Source organism: Tamandua tetradactyla, chromosome 4, assembly GCF_023851605.1.
Source record: "Tamandua tetradactyla isolate mTamTet1 chromosome 4, mTamTet1.pri, whole genome shotgun sequence".
In the NCBI taxonomy this organism is placed as follows: domain Eukaryota; kingdom Metazoa; phylum Chordata; class Mammalia; order Pilosa; family Myrmecophagidae; genus Tamandua; species Tamandua tetradactyla.
This window is the reverse complement of record NC_135330.1, coordinates 79,924,365-79,945,772: the sequence shown is the minus strand read 5'-3', so window position 1 is coordinate 79,945,772 and position 21,408 is coordinate 79,924,365. Positions and strand designations below refer to the sequence as shown.

Below are 21,408 nucleotides of genomic sequence, written 5' to 3'. Positions count from 1 at the left end.
GAATTAATTGTTTCAACTCCTGTATCTCATTTGAATTGTTGGTTTGTTCCTCTGACTGGGCCATCTGTTCAATTTTCCTAGTATGATTTGTTATTTTTTGCCGGTGTCTAGGCATTTCATTTCCTTAATTAGTTTTTTCTGGAGATTGTTTTCACTTTTTTACCTAGGATTTTCTTGCTGGATAAGTTTTTTGTCTGTCTGTTCTTTGAAATTCAGTTCAGCTTATTGTAGACCTGTAGCTCAGGTTTTGTTTAATAGATTAGAATGTTTCAGTTCTTGTTTCTTGCTCTGCCTGTATGGTACCTTTTTTCCCCCCTTAGGAGGGTCTACTTAGGTATTATAGACCCCAGTCAGATTTTCCCAGACCAAACTGGCCTCCTGTCAGGAGTAAAGAGTCACCTGCATCAGTTTTTCTGAGGGTGAGACCCAGCAGGTTGAAAGACTTTTCTACGAAGCCTCTGGGCTCTGTGTTTTTCCTATCCTTCCCGGTATGTGGTGCTTGTTTGCCTGCAGGTCCTACCAGCATATGTGATGTGGTACCTTTAACTCCAGCAGACTCTCCCTGCTGGGGCATGGTTGAGACAGAGGAGTGGTTATAGGCTGGATTTAATCACTTCAGTTTTCCAGACCCTGGGGTCTGGATTCCTTGAGGGAGGGATTCCACCTGAGCTGGGCCCCACCCCTCTCCTGGGGAAGGCATGGCCTCCAGACCAATTCTCAAACAAGCTTAATTCTGCCCATGGCTGGGGCAGTTGGAGCCTGAGAAGCCCTGCAGCTATAGAAACAAAGCCACAAAAAAGGAAAGGCAAACTAAAATCCTTTTCAAAGCAGGACCCCTGGTCCTTGGGTTTGCCAATCAAGAGCTTAATTTGGTACATTGCTCTGCATATCTCCAGGTCCTATGTGCCCCCTCCTTTCCTTCAGGGCCCAGACCCTTTCAACTATTTTGTGCTGCTTGATCCAAAAAGCCTGTTTTTTTTTCTTCCTTTTTTCTGTTACTCGAGGTTCAGCTGAGCTGGAGGCCTATTTTTAGTAGTCAGAATTTGTTAGGTAATTCCAGAATTGGTGTTTGGTTGTGCTCAGCCCCTACTGCTAGTAAAGTCTCTTTCCTTTCCCCTCTAGGAAAGCAGCCTGTGGGGGAGGGGTACCGGTCGCCACGACTTGGGGGACTCAGGGTTCTGGGTGGGCTCACAGCTGGTCCACCTTTATCCAGAGTGGGGTACACTGTGTGTCTGGTCACTGATGTGGCCCCAGCAGTTGTTCTATACTGTTCCTGGCTATTTACTAGCTGCTCTGGAGGTCAAACTAAATCCCAGTCCTCACTAAGCCGCCTTGGCTCTAGGCATAAGGTCTCGTCATGAATGTGCTATGTGTCCCTGGCCTCCCACCCAGGGAAACCTCTCCCCCTACATTCCTTTTTTTTTTTTTTTAACATGGGCAGGTACTGGGAATCGAACCCGGGTCCTCGGGCATGACAGGCAAGCACTCTTACCTGCTGAGCCACTGTGGCCCCCTACATTCCATTTTGCAAGTCATCTTATAGACGTGGCTTCCTGATAGCCATAAAACCAGCATCTTGAAGAACAAGCCAATACTCCTGAATTTGCCCCTGACATGGAATGACTAAAACCAATTCTACTTTGTCAGTGAGTCACTGATGGGCAAGAGTATGTTAAGTCTTGTTCTAAAGCACTTTCCAGGCACTGGGGCAGCACTTTCCACAAGGTCAACTCCTGGCCCAGAACTTTGGTCTCATCCTCTTTGCTCAGCAAAAAACAAACAAAAAGAAACTGAACATTTTATCTATTATTTGTTCTAAAAATTAGCACATCATTGCAGTAATACCTAAATTTTGTAAGATAAAACATGATGTAAACATGTCATTATTTCATATTTTAAAAATTTATTAAACATACCAACATACCAACACAAACATTCTTACCACATAATCATTCCATTTTACATATATAATCAGTAATTCACAATATCATATAGTTGTATATTCATCATCATGATCATTTCTTACATTTGCATCAATTCAGAAAAAGAAAGAAAAAGAAAACAAAAAAAATTTCATACATATACCCCTTACCGCTCCCTTTCATTGATCACTAGCATTTCAATCTACTAAATTTATTTTAAAATTTGTTTCGTGTGTTAATTTATTTTTAATCCATATGTTTTACTCATCTGTCCATAAGGTAGATAAAAGAAGCATCAGACACAAGGTTTTCACAATCACACAGTCACATTGTGAAAGCTATATCATTATACAATCATCTTCAAGAAACATGGCTACTGGAACACAGCTCTACATTTTCAGGCAGTTCCCTCCAGCCTCTCTGTTAGTCTTAACTAAAAAGGTGATATCTATTTAATGGATAAGAATCTCTCGATTCTGTTTGGAATCTCTCAGCCATTGACACTTTATTTTGTCTCATTTCACTCTTCCCCCTTTTTGGTCGAGAAGGTTTTGTTAATCCCTTGATGCTGAGTCTCAGCTCATTCTAGGATTTCTGTCCCATGTTGCCAGGAGGTCCACACCCCTGGGAGTCATATCCCACATAGACAGGGGGAGAGTAGTGAGTTTGCTTGTTGTGTTGGCTAGAGAGAGAGGCCACATCTGAGTTACAGAAGAGGTTCTCTTGGGGGTGACTGTTAGGTCTTACACCTAATTTTAATTAAGCTTTGCCTATCCTTTGCCCCAAGATTGAGGGCTCAGCCTATTGCTTTAGTTGTCCCCACTGCTTGTGAGAATATCAAGAATTCTCCACTTGGGGAAGTTGAACTTTCCCCCTTTCTCACCATTCCCCCAAGGGGACTTTGCAAATACTTTTTTATTCACTGTTCAAATCATTCTGGGATTTATTGGGGCATCACTCTGGACAAACCTACAAAATCTCATGCCTACTCAAGGTATTTCGTAATTTTAAATTCTATTGCCTGAAGTAATTTTGTATCACTCTTTCCCCATTTATATGCATTCTTTTGTGGTCTTTTCATACAACCAATTCAAGTAGGAACGAACACTATTATTTACCAGGCACCATGGGGAATCCAAAGATGTCTAAGATAGCTTTCAGTAAACAAGGACAGCTAAGTGTGCAGAAGTGAACTCAATTTGAACCGAACGAAGTAAAGAGGCACACTGGTACACAGAATGTGTTTTAAGAACTTTGCTGAATGAACAATGTGCTACAATTACCATATTATGTTGTTGAAACCATATCCACTAGCTTTTATGGCACCTTCCCTGGTAAGACACATTGGAGAATTTAATAAAATGCAGATTCTGGATCTCCACCAGAAAAGTGCCGGGAGGGGAAGTGGGCGGGTTCTGATGCAATGCTTTGCCCTCCGGAGGCTGGCTGTAAGAAGAGTACCAGCTTTAGGGGAGGGGGTGGGGGTGGGGTGGTTTGGTGGAGGTACAATTATAATTTCCTTATAATTGCATTAAGCACTCGAAGAAAAAAACAGGGATATTTTGGCGAGATTAAGAGAAAGTGGGTGTGGGAATGAGACTGAGATGGGTTTTTTGGACTCAATCCTTGATCCCTTGCGCTTGAACAGAGGCCCCAGGCGTAGGCCTGGAGCTCATCTAAAAAGTCAGAAGATTTGACAGAAAGATCAGATGACCCTTTGAAAGGCGCTCTTGCACAAGTCAGGCAAATAAACCAAGACAATTTCGCCGGCGGCCTTTTATAAGCCATTTATAAGGAAAAGTCTTCTTTCTTTTAACCATTGTTTCCAATTATACGAATAACACTTGAAAATGAGTTCTTTTGAAAAAAAAAATAAGAGGAAACACTTTAAAAACGTCCCTTATCTGCTCCCTTCGGGCATTTATGTACCCATGTACACGGTTCTTCCCATCTTCAGTATAACCACAGTGGTAGGTACAATGCGTATGTTTCCACAACTTCTCTAGGTTCACACACACACACACACACACACACACACACACCAGTGGCCATCGACAACAGACAATTCAGTTTTAGGGGTTTTGTTTACAGGCTCACAGAAACGCCCATCACACTTGAAGAATGGTCCGGCAACTTCCCTTCTCGCTTTGAAAGATGTTATAAAATCCCGTCCAACCCATTCTCTTTCCCAAAGCGGCTCGGGATGCCACGTCGGTTTTCCAGTCCCCGGTAGCTGCGGTGGGGGAGGGCTGGGGCTGCGCCTTCCGAAGCCCGCGGGAGGGTATGAGGCGGCGCAGAGTAGTGACGCAATAGGGCGCGCGGATGACGGCAGCACGGCAGACGCATCCGCTGCCGCAGACGCGCGGGGCGAGGGCGGGGCGAAGGCGGGGCGAGGGCTGCGGCAGCGTCGGGCGCGCGCACACGTTGCAGCGTTTCTCTTTCCGCGGATTTGGGACGTTTCGGACAGTCTCGCAGGCAGACTGACTGGTAGCCTTGCAGCCGGCGGCACGGTCGAGATGGCCACGCTCTGCCTTACTGTGAATTCGGGAGACCCTCCGCTGGGTAAGAGAGCCAGGCCGCGGAATTGGGCGGTTGCATCAGCCTGGGAGGGTGCGGGGCAGGAGCCGTCGCCGCGCTCGGGCTTTGCGCAGTGGCAGGCTCTGTGAGGAGGTTGGAGCCTGCCGTCTCCCCCGAACTGTCCGCGGGGCAGACTGCGTGTCCTCCACCCGCCGTCCCTGGCAGATGGATCTGCGCCTCTAGGCAGTTTTCGCTGGCGTGGAGGTAGGCGCGTGTGAGGGGCTGGGGGCGCGAGGCTCACCGCGGACCTTATTCCCCGAGGAGCTACTCCCGTCAAACTCCCCTCTTTTTGTTTTGTTTAAATGATTTCCTCGAGACCGAGAACTACTCATTGAAATAATGTTGTAAAGTTTAAAATCGTATTATCTGCACTTCTCTTTTTGAGTCTTTTCCCCCCGATTCCCCTTATTTTACCACCTTCCCTCCCCCTCTTCTCAGAAAAGATCCTCAAGCCGCTGGACTCGAGGTCTCTTTTCTTTACATTTCCTTGGGTTCAAAGGAGGCCAGGTAGACGATCTTAGAAGCATTTATGCTTTCAGCCGAGGTTGCGTTTGTTTTTCGTTGAAGGTGTTGGGGTTGTTAGCGGCACTCCGAGGTACAGTCCTCAGACTCTTGGGGTGGCTTCACCGGACGCCAGGGGATGTAGGAAACGCTCGATAAACGTCGGGCCAGTCGCCTTCCTGACGTCGCTGAGTATTGCTGTGTGGGGTTGTGTTTTTTCATCTCGGCAAAGTTACTGTGGGTAAATAACTTAGAATTTCTGCTCTTTCAGTACTTTGGGAAATTACATGTGAGCATTTGAGTAGTTTACTGATGTGTGACTATGACTGTGTGTATGTAATAGAGACAACAGTACTTTTTAGTGCGTACGGAGGGGAGGACGTGGAAGGCAGTTGGCCCTCCTGTCGGGCTTCTTCCTTACAGGCTCAGCTTTGGTGGTGGTCTCACTCTGTTGGAACAAACACACAATTCAGTAGCCATTTAAAATATTTTAAAAAAATGCTGTTTTAACTTATTGTTCCCAAGGATTAGAGACTCACATCACAGAAATCAGTGACCCTCAAAATCAGTGAGTTTGGTTCAGTGAGCTAGAAGGCACTAGTCAGCGCGGCCTCATGTGAAGAGCTAAAGTATTTGGTTCCTGGAGACTTGAGGCCAGTCGTGGCTGCCACTTACTAGTTGTGGAACCTAGGCAAGTTATTTCCACAATTTCCTTGTTTAAGAAAGGGGGAATAATATTTTCCACAGAGGGTGGGTTGTCCGTGTTAAATGAGACAATGTAGGGAAAGTTTCTAACATGTTTTAGGTACTCAGTTAAATAGCGAATATTTTTACTAATGTTAATGAGAATTTCACCTTGAAAATCATAGAACTGTTTTCTTAGTGAATTATAGAACTCAGAACCCACACCCTGCCAATATCTGAAAGAATCTTTTTTCTTTTTTAATTGATAAATCTTTACACACATACATACCATACATGGTATATAATTAGTGGTTCCCATAACATCACATTATTGTGTTCTTATTACCACCGTGATAATTTTTAGAACATATGCATTGCTCCAGAAGAAGAAAAAGAAAAAACTCATGCATACCATACCCCTTACCCTTCCCTCATTGATGAAGAGAGTCTTAGAGATACTTGTCATTTTGAACTGTAGATCAGTATAGAATTTATGTTAATTTCCTGGTTTCCCTCCCTTTCCATTTTTTGTGATTTAATTCTTCCCTAGTGTTTAATTCAAATATATTTTCTTTGAAAATAATCAATAAAATTAGATAAAACATTTAGAAAAAAAATTGTTTTGCCTTTCATACTTAGAGAAAAGGTGCAAGAATAGAACAAAGAGCTCTTTTTCTGTACTACCCCAGAGCATGCTGCAGATATGCTTTACCACCTCAGAATACTTCAGTGTGCGTCTTCCACAAGCAAGAAAACTCTCCTCTGACCTCACATCACCACCAACATCAGGAAATACACATTGATACAATTCTTTTATCTAATCCTCAGACCCTAATTGAAGTTTCATCATTGATGCAACAGTATCCTTCCTGGTGCAAGGATCCAAATCCAGGACCGTGCTTTGTTGCACTAGGTTGTCCTGTCTACTCAGTTTCTTTCTAGCCAAAAGATTCTTAGTCCTTCCCTTGATTTTTTGTAGCTTTGACTCTTCTGTACATTATAAACCACTGACTTAAAGAATGTCCCCTGATCAACATGTCTGATGTTTTCTCATAGCTGGAGTCAGACTGTGCATCTTTGGTAAAATAGCACAGAAGGAATTCTTTTTTTTTTTTTTTGCAGTCCATCATGTGGTACATGATTTAATTTTCCCATTATTAATGGCTCTAAGCTTGATTACTTATGACAGTTTCTGTTCATTTTCCTCCTGCAGAGTTTTCCTTTTGCAATCAGCAGACATTTTGTGGAGAGATACTTTGGGACCATAAGGACCTTTCTTCTCCCTATTAAACCTTCAACCACTAATTTCAGGATCCATTGATGCTTGCTGCCCAGCTTTATTGTTAAAATGATTGCCATGTGGTGACCTTCCAAATCCACCATTTTTTTTTACATTTCTTAATTAGTGTTTCTCTGTAAAAACACTCACTTTTGCCCATTAAAGAAATCCTATCACAAAGACTCACTGAGTTATGATCTGCATTATAAACTTTGATTTTCTGTTTTAAAACATTTTAAAGTAGTTTAATTGTTATGATTTCATATGATAAAATTCACTCATTTTATTTTTTTGTTTTGATTTGTATATAATAAAATTTACTGATTTTTAGTATTCAAGTTGATTGACAGATTGATATCGTTGTGTAACTGCCACCACATTGATGTCCCTTTTCAGTCAATTCCTTTTCCCCAGCCCTGGCCCCAAGTAGCCACTGATCTGCTTTCTGTTGTTATTGTTTTTTTTCTAGAATTTCATATACATTGAATCATTTCATTTGTATTGTTTTGGACCTAGGTTAATACTTTCAAGAGTTACTGATCTAGGTGCCTGAAACAGTAGTTCATGCCTTTTAATTGCTAAATAGTATTCCATTTTATGGTTATACCACCACAATTGATGTATTTTGGCCTGAGTTGCCCTATTTGCCCATGGGAACCTCTCCAACGTGGCTTCTATGTCTTTTTGAGTGTCTTTTTCATATATCTCTATTATTCTTTTGAGTACTTTCTTGCTTTCTAGGCTCATACTTTCTCTGTCACTGTTGGAGTGTGATTTTGAAGCCAATATCTAGGTACTAGTTATCCATCGTAGCTAAATTAAGGAGTAAAGATTGCGTCAAGTTAGTAAACTTCATTATGTGTTGAGAGATGATATTATAGTGCATTTTAGATTGGTGCCTTAGACCTAAGGCTTCATTAGACCTGCATTCAAATCTTGACCCTGTCATATATTTAATCAAGGACTGTGGACTAGTTTTGCAACTCCTGTGTTCTTCAGGTTCCTCTTCTGTAAAATGGAGATGAAGGTGTCTACCTCTTAAGGTTACTTCAGAGGTTAGAAATTATGACTCTTAAGCATTTAGCACAGTGCTCATCACATAGTACTATCTCTCAAACACTGTTTCAGTAGTTATTACACAAGGCAGTGTTCAAATCTTCTTGTCTCCTGAGGAGAGAAAGACTGATTTCATTATTACTAACTGGAACCTGAACATATTCTAAAGAAGTTGGACTATACTAGTGAATGGATACTGATTTATTTCTCCAGAATAGAAAGCAGTTTATACCTTTTGTCTACAGACTGCCAGGAAGAGTTTACTGCTTGCAGAGCTCAACATTGATTTGTTGACTCATCCTTATAGCTTTATGATTTAAGTTTTAAATACTGCATTATTTATAAAGAAATAAATCTTTCCATTCCATTATTTTTAGGAGCTTTACTAACAGTAGAACATGTGAAAGACAACGTCAGCATATCCGTTGAAGAAGGGAAAGAGAATATTCTTCGTGTTTCAGAGTAAGTTCTTTTATGTCTTTGTTCTCACTACTGAACAATGTATTTAAAATATCCAAGATTAAATGTTGTGTGTTTCTTTTACTTGCTTATTAGGTCGCTTTCCCTAAACAGAAGTATCTGTTTCTTCATCATTCTAAGAGAATGGTCCCCAAAGACTTATTAGCAGTCTTTACTTTTTTTTTTTTTGCATGGGCAGGCACCAGGAATCGAACCTGGGTCTCCGGCATGGGAGGCGAGAACTCTGCCACTGTGCCACCATGGCCCGCCTCTTATTAGCAATCTTAACTGATTCCATTTATAATCTGTTTGGGAATGTACAGAAGATTTATTTGAAAGGCTTTTTAAATCCATTTTAATTTATTCTGGTGGAAATGAAAAGTATTATAAATCAGTAATAGGAAATAAATGGAAAGAATGTTAGGCAACTATGTAAAAAGAGACTTATGAAGAAATTTTAATGATGGAAAATGTTCGTAACCTAACATTAATGAAGCAGAATATAAATATGAAAATATGTATCTGAATAGGAAAATGTATTTGAGAAATACACAATAATATTTTTTTCTTGAATTGTGGGAGATTTAAGTTTTTTCTTTTTACTTTTCTGTATTTTCGAAAAATTCTGCAATGAAAAAATACTGTATTTCCCCACTTAAAGTGAACCATTTGCATCCCAGGATTTAAGGAAAATGTAATGCCCTTAGATTTACTTCTTTTCTCCAACCCCCCCGAAAAGAATTAAAAGAACTAGAAGGGGAGACATTATTCTCTTGTATAATGAAACTAAGGAATAAACACTGTCGCATTTCAGAATACCTTTACAAATGCCTTGCAAGTAAGAAAAAATGGATAATGTAGGAAGAAGGTTTCAAGGATATTCTCATGCAAGCTGCAGATTTTGAAATGTGAGTGTTAATAAACTAAGTCCATATTAATAAACTGAAGTAAGAAAGACTTGTATTTGGAAGCAGTAAGATACACAAAAAGAAGGGTATAATTAGCTTGATGTCATTTTCTCGTGGGAAATCTTAGGCAGAGATAAGACTGAAAGAGATATCATTTAGTTTCTTGACTTGGAAGACTTGCCAGGCTCAAGGTGAGTATTTCCACTCTCTCCCCCAATTTATCCTGATGTTTATCAATTCTGTTTTAACTAAAAATGATTGAATAGAGGGCATGTTATGCACAATTATACATAATACTGTATTATAATTCATATGTATTTTTTATTTTTAAAGCTAAATGCTAGAGTACAAGAATAAAGTATAGTGATACTACATTCCTCTACATGCGGAAATTGGAATTCTTCTAGAATTTTCTTATAGCAATCTGGCTTTAATGAATAAATTTAATAACTCTTGTCTTAATAGTAAACACTGATCCAAGCCAGGAAAATAGTTGTGACTCATGTGCTTCATGATATTTTCTTCTATTAATAGAAATTATATATTTCACTTGAAAGGCACTGATTTTCCAGGCTTACACTTACTATTAACTTGCAGTACACATAATTAGTAAACTGGTGTATGTAAGAATAACTGCACAGGTGACTTTGTACAACGTGGGTAAAGAAAAATACTTAATCCAAAGTACTAACCTAAAGAAATTGTCCTGTGTACCCCTTTTCCTCTCCCCACCCCTTATCAGCCTAGCTCTCATTCAGGGTGTTTGCACATGTAAATTTTTCGTAAATTCCCAACTGCTTATGTCCTCCCACAAGACTCCCGATTTCATATTTGCTCTTGTTATTTACAGTTCTTCACAAACCTAGGCTATTTTTTTATATCAGGGCTACATAGGCAAATACTATTAAAGTCACGGTTCTATAAGAGTTTTATAACGGTTGTTTTAGTTGTAGTTTGTTTTCTGTTTTTTTTACATAGGCAGACACTGGGAAATGAGCCCAGGTCTCCAGTATGGCAATTGAGAACTCTGCCACTGAGCCACCATTGCCCGCCCATGATTTAGTTTTTTTTTTTTTTTTTTTTTGCATGGGCAGACATCAGGAATCGAACCTGGGTCTGGCATGGCAGGCAAGGACTCTGTCTACTGAACCTCCATGGCCCACCCTGTAACATTTTTTATTGTGGAACACAACATATATACAAAGAAAAGCAAGGAAAAACAATGTTTTTCAAAGTACACTTCAGCAAGTAGTTACGGAACTGATTTCAGTGTTTGTCATGGGTTAGCATTCCACCTTTCAGATTTTTCCCTCTAGCTGCTCCAAAGCACAAGGTTAGAAGAAAGTATCAGTCTAGAGACTCAGCAGTCACACCCATTTGTAAATCCTCTCTTCTCTGTTATAATTCCTCTTCCTCCTTTGATCCTTCTCCTAATCTATAGGGATCTTGAAGCAGTGCCCTTTCTGGCTTTTCCTTAGGTGTTCCTAAGAGTTAACAGAAGTAATGTTGGGGTTTAGCAAACCATGACAGCTAACACTATCTGAAGCTTGCATAGTGTAGCCTCCATCTGTCAGATTTTTTGTGTGTGAAAAGTCACTCACTTGCTCTCTATCATTTTCAGTTTTCTCTAGGAGCAAGCATTTCAGCTCTTCTGAGTTGATTCTTTTTGATATTTAACTCTAAGTGATATGCTTATATTGTTTCTCCTTGGTTTTCAGTTTTAGGCATTATCTACTACCAAAGATGAGGATGAAACTGCTTCCCCTGTTGCCACTAACACACACACACACACACTCAACCCACGGCCATAGTGTACTCACATGCTTCCTTATTCTCCCCATCTTCCCCTTCCTCCCATTGCAGGTGTATCATGATTTTGGTTAGTTCACCATTTGGTCTTTATGTTATTATGACCATGTTAAGTTTTATTCGTTGTTGGGCCAACTCTTAGCTTCCCATAGAGTAATCTTTGTTGGCTTGCTTTTTTCTCTTCTGAAGCCTTTTTGATTCCTTATCTTTTCCATGTAACTTCAGGAAATTTGTTGAATCATCCCTTAGGATTCCATATTCTGAAAATTTTTGGTAATATGCTTTAGTCTGAGTATTTCTCATTTGTTCTACTGGGTGTAGAACTAAGTGTTGTACCTTTCATGGTGGAAACTTGGAAATCCTTCTGTTTTAGAAATTAATTTTTTTCTTTGATTTTCCCCCTTTCGTTTTCTGTACTCTGTGGATATTGGACATTTTGTATTATCCTCTTATTTTCTTAAAATAGCACCTCCGTTTTCCATTTTGTTTTTCCTTTTGCTTTACTTTCTAGAGATTTCCTTAATTTTATCTTGCCATTTGTTTATTGTGTTTTTCATTTCTGCTGTCATATTTGTAGTATCTGAGGTAACCTGGATATTTCCTTTTAGATGCTCTTGTTCTTGCTTTAGGATTATACTATCTTGTTTTATTGCTCAGTAGATTATTATTTATTTATTTATGTATTTATGAAGTTTTCTTTTCCTTGATTTGTCCAAGTTACATATTCTCTGTCTGCTTTGGTCACGTCTTTCAAGTTGAAAGCTTTCCTCAAATATCTGGTAACTCCCAGTGGTTGTGTGGATATAGAGTGGGAGATTAAAGCTAATCACAAATTCTGAACTCAAGAGTATTGTTGACTCTGAGTTTTACTTTGGGTGATCAGACTGAGTTGTTTATTTGGGGAAAGTGTGTACTTTGTACTCTTGGGTACCCAAGTAATCAGATTATCTAGAGAAGACTTTTAATTTCCTTTTTGAAAGGTAAAAAAGAACTGGTAGCAGCAAATGTTCTAGTTTGCTGTCTGCCAGAATGCAATATACCAGAAACAGAATGGATTTAAGAAGGGGAATTTAATAAGTTGCTAGTTTACAGTTCTAAGGCCAAGAAAATACCCAATTAAAGCAAGTCTATAGAAATGTCCAATCTAAGGCATCCAGAGAAAGATACCTTGGTTCAAGAAGGCCGATGAAGTTCAAGGTTTCTCTCTCAAGTGAGAAGGCACATGGCAAACACAGTCAGGGCTTCTCTCTCAGCGGGGTACATGGCAAACACAGTGACATCTGCTAGCTTTCTCTTCTGGCTTCTGGTTTCAGGAAGCTCCCCAGGAGGTGTTTTCCTTCTTCATCTCTAAAGGTCACTGGCTGGTGTACTCTGCTTCTCATGGCTATGTCGTTCTGCTCTGCTCTCTCTGAATCTCTTATTCTTCAAAATGTTTCCTCTTTATAGAATTCCAGGAACTTATAAAGACCCACCCCAATGAGTGGAGACCTGTTATCACCTAATCCAGTTTAACAACCACTCTTGACTAAATCACATCTCCAGGGAGATGATCTGATAACAGTTTCAAACATAGGGTATTGAATAGGGATTATTCTGCCTTTACGAAATGGGATTTTGATTAAAACATGGCTTTTTAGGGTCCATACATCCTTTCAAACCAGCACAGCATATTTGGAGGAGCCAGCAGTGGGAAGAGAGCCTGGAATCTCAGCATCCAGTATGCATATAACTCATTCTTCCTTCTTTCTGTGTATCCCCACCCACAACTGTGCCAGTTATCTCCCAGTCAAGAGACCTCTGTTTTACTTATCAAAGAGTAATCCTCCAGTTTTTGCCAATGTAAGGTAAGAGGAGTGGTTCTTCTGTGCAGAAAAAAATTTGGGGTATCTGCATTTCTGTAATTCTTAGGCTTTTAACAAGTCTCTTTATTTTAGCTACCCTTCACTTTCACTTCAAATACTTGGTGCCATGGAGTCTTTTAGGGATTCAATTCTGAAACTTAATTTGGATTGGTTTTTGGTTTTATCCATTTAAGACTTGGTATTTTCAGGTCTGCTAAATCCATGTGCTTTGTAGCTTCTGAAGTTTTATTGCTATTGTCTCTTTCAGAAAAAACTTTGATGAGCTTTGATCTGCCATCTTTAGCTGGAAGTTGATAAATGTAGCATTTTTTTAAAAAAATATTTTTATTGAAATATCGTCACACACTATAGAGTACATCCAAAGTATACAATCAGTGGCTTACAGTGTCATCACACAATTGTGTATTCATCACCATGATCATTTTTAGAACATTGGTATCACTTCAGAAAAAGAAATAAAAAGAAATGAAACGTATATCCCATACCCCTTATCCTTCCCTCTCATTGACCACTATTTTATCAATCCAGAAAAAGAAATAAAAAGAAAAAAATATGTATCCCATACCCCTTACCCCCTCCTTCTCATTGACCACTAGTATTGGAATACACACATTTTTTTGCCCCTTATCTCCTCCCTCCAATTATTTTATTTATTGTCATTTTTTACTCATCTGACCTTAACCCTGGATAGAGGGAGCATCAGCCACAAGGTTTTCATAATCATATAGTCACATTGTAAAAGCTATATGATTATACAATCATCTTGAAGAATCAAGGCTACTGGAATACAGTTCAGCTGTTTCAGTTACTTCCCTCTAGTCACTCCAATACATCATGAATTAAAAAGGGGTATCTAAATAATGTATAAGAATGACTTCCAGGATAACCTCTCAACTCTGTTTGAAATCTCTCAGCCACTGAAACTATTGTCTCATTTCTCTCTTTCTCCTTTTGGTCAAGAAGGCTTTCTCAATCTCTGATGCCAGGGCCTGGCTCATGTCCCATGTTACTGGGGAGATTTACACCCCTAGAAGTCATGTCCCATATAGCTGGCAATGAATTCACCTGCTGAGTTGGCTTAGTGGGAGAGCATATTTGAAAAACAAAAGAGCTTCTCTGGAGGTCACTTGAGGCATAATTATTAGTAGGCTTAGCCCATCCTTAGGGGGAATACGTTTCATAAGGGTGAGCCCCAAGATTGAGGGCTCAGCCCATTGAATTCCCACTGCTTGTGAGAATATCAGGAATTCCCTAAATTAGAAAGTTGAATATTTTCCCCTTTCTCCCCAGTCTCCGAGGGAAATTTTCAAGTACTCTTTTATTGTCTGCCTAGATTATTCTCGGAAGTGTGGGGTATCACACTAATTTACACAAACCAACAAGATCTCACTCCCTATTCAAGAGTGCATATAATTATGGTGTATGATAAACTGACATCAAGTTAAATTAGTTAATACGTTACCAAAAGTAAGACTTTTCACCAAATAAACATCTCTTCCTTTGGTCTCAAATAGGAGTTGAAGTTTTAAAATATAAACCGTATCTTCCTTTACCCTCTCTTTTGATTTACCTTAATCCTATCCAGATCAGCTTCATTCATATCTCTAGTTGAAGTCTGATCATTCTTCAGTTTTTTTAACTGTAATTCTATGGGGTAATGTTGACTTTCATAGCTTCAGAGCTCTAACTTTGAGTCTCAAAACCTTGCCTCTTTATGACAGTAGATCCTTGGCTGCTTGCCTTGATTTGTTATTGTAAATCATTGTTATTTCAATATTCCAATTATATATTTTAATTTTTATCACTGAATAGATATGTAGAAAACTAGTTAGATAAATGAAGCACCATTTACGGAATCTGGTCTTAATTGAATCATTAGATTTATTTCTTTTGTTTTTGAATCAGATTTAGTTGAACAGTTCAGAATAACCTGAAGTATGATAAAAACAGTAAAGAACAAAATAGACATACCCATTTTTGTTGATACAGTAGAATATACATGATAAATAAAATAAGATTTCTGTTTTTACATTCCTTCATAAATCACTACTCTGACTGATTGCTAGAGTAACAAATTAATATTTTATCCCATGCTTATGTTCTAGAAATGTGGTATTCACAGACATAAATTCAATACTTCGCTATTTGGCTAGAGTTGCAACTACAGCTGGGCTCTATGGCTCTAATCTTTTGGAACATACCGAGGTAAGGAATGGCCATTTCCTTAAATTTTTTTGTTTTGGTTAATGCTTCTGCTGTTTTGAGGACCGCATCATCATCGTTATCTTATCTTTGGCATATGTACATATTCTGTCATCTTAATAATAGACCAACTTAAGGAATGCTTATCTTTAGAAAAATCTTTTCTCCTAAACTTGAGTTTAATCCCATACCAGTTGCTCCATTGGAATATTGGGTGCTATTTTTCTCTTCGTACATAACTAAAATTTCATAGCTGAATAAAACTATATAGGTCATTTTATCTAGCTCCCTTACTTAAAATGAGGCAGTGTCCTGAACGGTTAAGAGATTTTTCCATAGTCACAAACATAGTTTTTAGATGCTATTTTTCTCTCTTAGTTAATTGGTTACAACAACAGTAAAAGAACTTGGAAGACTTCCATGAATATTGTGTTTTTGATGCTATTTCAAGTTTTGTGGCTGTTTATATTCCTTCAGCTCTGACTTTCCTAAATCACATAAAATTTAAAAATATAACGGATGGTTTGTAAAGACTTACTTTTAAATTCTGCAAGTAGATGAATCTTATTTTGTTAGGTGCCGCTTTTTGAGTTCTTTCAAGTTGGTTATTCATACTTCTTGCTATGTGTACCTTGAATTGCCCTTCACCTACCCTGCAAAAAAAAAAAAGGAGAAAAAGAATTGAAAAATAACACAAATGTGGCATCTGTTTAAGTGCCCAATTTAGATCTCAGGTAATTAGAATTGAATCCCTATGTTGATAAGTTCTGTACTTTGAAATAAGGAAGGCATGATTCCATCTGAGAAATACAAGAGTATATTTTTGCTCCTGTTAAACAGAATGTTTTCTCCTCCTTTTTTTCCTTTTAAAATTTTAACTCGGGATGCACTTTTTTCTGTCTTTTGTGTCAACAGATTGATCATTGGTTGGAGTTCAGTGCTACAAAGTTGTCTTCATGTAATTTCTTTACTTCTGCAATCAGCGAACTCAATCATTGCCTGTCTCTGAGAACTTACTTAGTTGGAAACTCCTTGAGTTTAGCAGATTTATGTGTTTGGGCCTCCCTAAAAGGTATCAGTATTGATTCTTAAAGAATGCTTTGTTTTAATCATTTACTATTTTGGTAGTAGGAAGTACATCTTTCTATGTATATGTGCAAATTTGTGTGTATATGTGTCAAAACAGTGACTTAGGGCTTTCTCACAGAGTAAATAACCAAAGTAATGACTCCTTTCCAGTCACAGGAATTACCTGTCCTCTGCTGTCCCTGAAGGTCATGACCTATGTTTTATTATCCTAGTTTCTCTCAGCTTTGGAGCTGACCTTGCCCTGTTACAAAAGCCCTTATCCCATTTTTGTCAGCACCTCTTCTAGCTCAGCCATTACTTTACTTTAGTGTTGTTTCTTACTTGAACAAAGTCCTTCCCACTTCCCACTAGCTGTGTTAGTGGGGAGGGGAGTTTGGGGTGATTTGGTTTTATGACTATCCCAGGAGATTACTTTTTTCCTCTTCTCACCTAGTTTGCAACATATCATGCTCTTAACAACTTGGAAAGCCACTTACTTTTTTTTAAAAAACAAAAAATCTATATTTTATGAATTATAGTTGATATATAAAAAACCATATTTATTTGAAGTTTATAAGTTATAAAAATTTGATAAGTTTTGATGTACGTATATACCCATGGAATCATCATCACAATCAAGATAAATAATTCTTATCAAAGTTCCTTATGCCATCTGTAATCATCCCCTCTTCCCATGGTCCCCAGCAGACATTTATCTTTAAAGCAATTACTTTCCTCCTTGGTGGAAGCATTATTGACTAAATAGTGACTGAATCAGGGGAGTAAAAATAGCTAAAGCAGTGAAACTCTGGAAGGCAACATATAGCTAGAAGGAGGAAGTGCCTAGGAAATTCATGGAACAATAAATAATTGAGTTCCTCAGTAAGTTAAAATAGAGTTACCATATGATTAGGCCATTTCACTCTTATGTATTTACCCAGAAGAATTGAGTACAGATAGTTGAAAATTATGCAAATATTCATAGCGTCACTGTTCACAATTGCAAAAAGGTAAAAGTAGCCCAAATGTCCAATACATAATGAATGGATAAACAGAATATGCTATATACATGCAATGTAATATTATTCAGCCGTAAAAAGGAATGAAAATTGATACATGCTACAACATGGATGAATCTTGAAAGCATAATGATAAGTGAAAGAAGCCAGACACAGTGGACAGCATATTGATTCCATGTGTATGAAATACCCAGAATTGGCCAATCAATAGAGACAGAAAGTGAATTTTGTTACCAGTAGCCGGCAGGGAAGAGGAATGGGGAGTGACTATGGCATTTCCTTTTTTGTTTTTGGCTTTTTTTTAGAGAGAAAAAGTATTTTTAAAAAAAATTTTACAAAATAAATTTTGTTGGGGAATAATTTATATAGAATAAAAGAAATGTATCCATTTTGTTTTGATAAATGTATATATGAGTGTAACCAAATCATCTGGATCAAGAAATAAAACATTTCCATTACCCCTAAAGTTCTCTTTTGCCAGCTCCAAGTTAATCCCCATCCCAGACAAACATTGATCTGATTTCTGTCACTATACATTAGTTGTCCCTGTTCTCAAACTTCATATAAATACAAGAATATAAATACAAATTTTTGTTTCTGACTTTAAGTTAATGTATAGTCTTTTTTGGCATTTTTTTTTTAATTAGAGAAGTTGTAGGTTTTCGGAAAAGTCATGCATAAAATGTAGAGTTCTCATCACCTTATTGCTAACACTTCCTTTTGAAATGATGATAATGTTCTGGAACTAGATAGTGGCAATGATTGCACAACTTTCTGATTGTACTAAATGTTATTGAATTCTACACTTTAAAGTGGTTGAAACAGTAAATTTAAGTTGTGTATATTTAACCACAATCTTTTAAAAATTGTGAGAATAGTAAAATCTTACTGATATTAAGGTTTGATGGGATATAAATTAATGATTAGAATATAGTGACAGAAAGAATGATCTGTATGAAAGAAATAAACCTAAATATTAAGAAATCATGTTGGTGAAGTTCTCACCTGCCATGTGGGAACTCGATTCCTGGCCCATGCACTTCCCTAACAAACAAAAATTCAACAAATGGTGCTATAGTAAGGGAATACTCACATGGAAAAAGAATGAAATGTGACCCCAGCCATATAGAATACAAAAAAAATATATATTTTGCGTGAAATAAGACAGACACAAAAGAATAAATAAGTCTGATCTCCCTGCTATGAAATAATTAAAATAAGCAACTCATAGAGTCAGAATTAGAACACAGTTAGCAGGGGACGGGATGGAGATAGGGATCGAGTAGTTAATGCTTAAATTTTAGAATTTCTGTTTGGGTTGATTGTAAAGTTTTGTTAATGTATGGTGGTGATGGTTACACAAAATTGTGAATGTAATTAACAGTACTGAATTATATATTTGAATGTGATTAAAGGGAAATTTTAGGTTGTATATGTTACTAGAATAAACTAAAAACAAAAACATATAACACAAATAGTAAACCCTAAGGTGAACGATTATAGTTGATAGAACAATTACAAAAATGCTTCTTCAGGGCGGGCCACGGTGGCTCAGCAGGCAGAGTTCATGCCAGAGACCCGGGTTCAATTCCCCGTGCCTGCCCATGTAAAAAAGAAAAAACCTTCTTCATGAATTGTAGCAAATGTACCACACTAATTAATAGGGTGATATACGGGAATTCTGTATTTTATTCATGATTTTTCTGTAAATCTACAACTTCTCTAATAAAAAGAAAAAACAAAAAGAATGCACAGTTCTATCTCTAAGCTGTAAAAAAAAAAATAATAATATACTTAATCAGATACCTGATAAAGGAACAGATGTTCATTTTGCAGAGCATGGGATGAAGATAAAAGGAAATAAGAGGGCGGGCCGCGGTGGCTCAGTGGGCAAAGTGCTTGCCTGCCATGCCGGAGGACCTCGGTTCGATTCCCGGCCCCAGCCCATGTAAAAAACAAACAAACAAACAAAATACAAGAAAATGTTTAAAGATGTTTCCCTTTCTTCCTTCCCTCCTTCCTTCTCTCTGTCTTTCCTTCCCTTCCTCCCTATAAAAAAAAAAAAAAAAAAAAAAAAAAAAGGAAATAAGATCCAACTGATGTAATTAATGATGAGTGCATTACACAGTGACTAGGCATAATGAGGGAATGGATGGTGTGTAATGTGGATCATGAGAGTGCTTACAGAGGCAAAATATAATAGTTCTGGATTCCTTCAACTATTCAGAAATCTCTTGGGTAAATCATTAGGCAAAAACCACAGACCTGACAGTGTTTACCTTGCCTTTGACAGTAATTTTATCTCCCAGAAAATAGAGCATTTGGAATTTCTAATTCATACCGACAAGAAAATAGTTGCTAAAATCCCCAAACAGACCCTGGCAGTCTTTCTGAGTCAAGGAGACAGGCTGGAGTATAAGAAATTTATGATAGCTAGGGTAGATAACTAGGCTCACTCATTCGTAATACTCCACATTTTATTTTGAAATAAAGTTAGATGTGCTTTCATGATATGAGGTCACATAAGGAATAAGGCCAGAAAGGAGTTAGAATCTCTAAACAATATAATTCTGGTTGTGTAATTATAAATGGTCCCAAGGTAGTGAAGGTGGGTGCACAGGGAGCTCTCCAGTGAAAACGGGTTTTCAGAATGCACATATAAGAGAAAACATGGGTTATTAAGCATTGCTTAGGGTGGTTGATAGAGTTATGCAAGGAAAGCATTCAGGTACTGTGTAAGTCTTTGATTAAATGGTTGAGGTGCATCAATGTGTTTAGAAAGACATTTAATCTTGTTACAACCATGAACAAAACTGTGAATATTATTGATTGAAATGGTCCTAAATAGAAGTAATATTATATATAGTAGTAATTTACAAGTTAGGATGGGAAGAAAATGGGATTGATGAGATGTACAGAGGGGGCTTGAGTTTATTTCATTTATAAAAACAAAACAAAACACTGAAACAAATACACCAAAATGTTTTATCACTCTTTATGTGGGTAATGGGTATATACTGGATGCTTTATAAATCTTTTAAAAATTTTGGGGACTTAAACTTTTCTCCCAATTTAATTTATAACAGTAATCAAAATAGAGTGAAGGCCCTTTCTAATCAGATCTTTTCATGTATAGGTTCCTTTATGACATTTTTATATATGTTGTCGTTTTTGACTTAACATTTTTGAGTTCTTTTAAGGTTGTAGCTTGGTGGTGTTAAAGAATTAAATAAAGTTTTTATCAGTATTTAGTTTTTATACCATGTCTGAAAAAGTGAGCTGCTCCTTTTTTTTAATTCTTTTTTTAAAATTTATTAATTAAAAAAATTAACAACAGACAAAAATATTAACATATCATTCCATTCTACATATACAATCAGCAAGTCTCAATATCATCACATAGTACTTCTTGATCATATGAGTTTTATTTTATTCTCTGGTTGCTCTACATAAAGCTTTCCCGTAATTATGAAATGTAGCATTGACTTTACAATGGCGCAGGCAGTTGAGGGCAGGATCTGGTATTACAGAACTTGAGTTGAACTGAAGAAAGATTTTTAATAATTAGTTTCCATAAATTCTGTTAAGTACACTAAACTATTAGAAAACTTCTTAGTGTATCCATGAAATATCATTTGGAAGCATGACTTGAAGCTATCTCATTAACTTAAATTAACCACAATCGTGCCTTTGCAAATGAGGATGCAGGTTTATTGAGCTTTTTAAAATTGTGTTTGCTAACAGGAAACGCTGCCTGGCAGGAACAGTTGAAACAGAACAAACCTCCAGTTCATGTAAAACGCTGGTTTGGCTTTCTTGAATCCCAGCAGGCCTTCCAGTCAGTAGGTACCAAGTGGAATATGCCAACAAACAAAGCTAAAGTGGTAAGACTTTTTTTCTAAATGTTAATATTTTAGTCTGAGACCTTAGGTCTTAAAAGAAAAGTGTTACTCATAAAAGTTTATTTTCTTTTCATAAATAGAAAAGAATCTTTTAGAAGAATCTGCTTTTAAGTCTTGGCTTTACTTTAACTGTTAAGTTATATAAAGCCTTAATCTTGAT

General features: G+C 37.6%; 1 protein-coding gene across 1 annotated transcript in view; it reads left to right on the top strand.

Moving 5' to 3' along the window:
• The first annotated feature begins 4,300 nt into the window (after window positions 1–4,300).
• The window catches only part of EPRS1 (glutamyl-prolyl-tRNA synthetase 1), an 89,465-nt gene continuing 72,357 nt past the window's right edge, over window positions 4,301–21,408 (top strand). Inside the window, exons 1-5 of the mRNA XM_077157872.1 lie at window positions 4,301–4,484; window positions 8,397–8,481; window positions 15,163–15,262; window positions 16,175–16,331; window positions 21,091–21,230. Coding sequence (XP_077013987.1) covers window positions 4,439–4,484; window positions 8,397–8,481; window positions 15,163–15,262; window positions 16,175–16,331; window positions 21,091–21,230 — 528 coding nt within the window. The 5' untranslated portion in view covers window positions 4,301–4,438. The remainder of the gene's footprint in view (window positions 4,485–8,396; window positions 8,482–15,162; window positions 15,263–16,174; window positions 16,332–21,090; window positions 21,231–21,408) is intronic.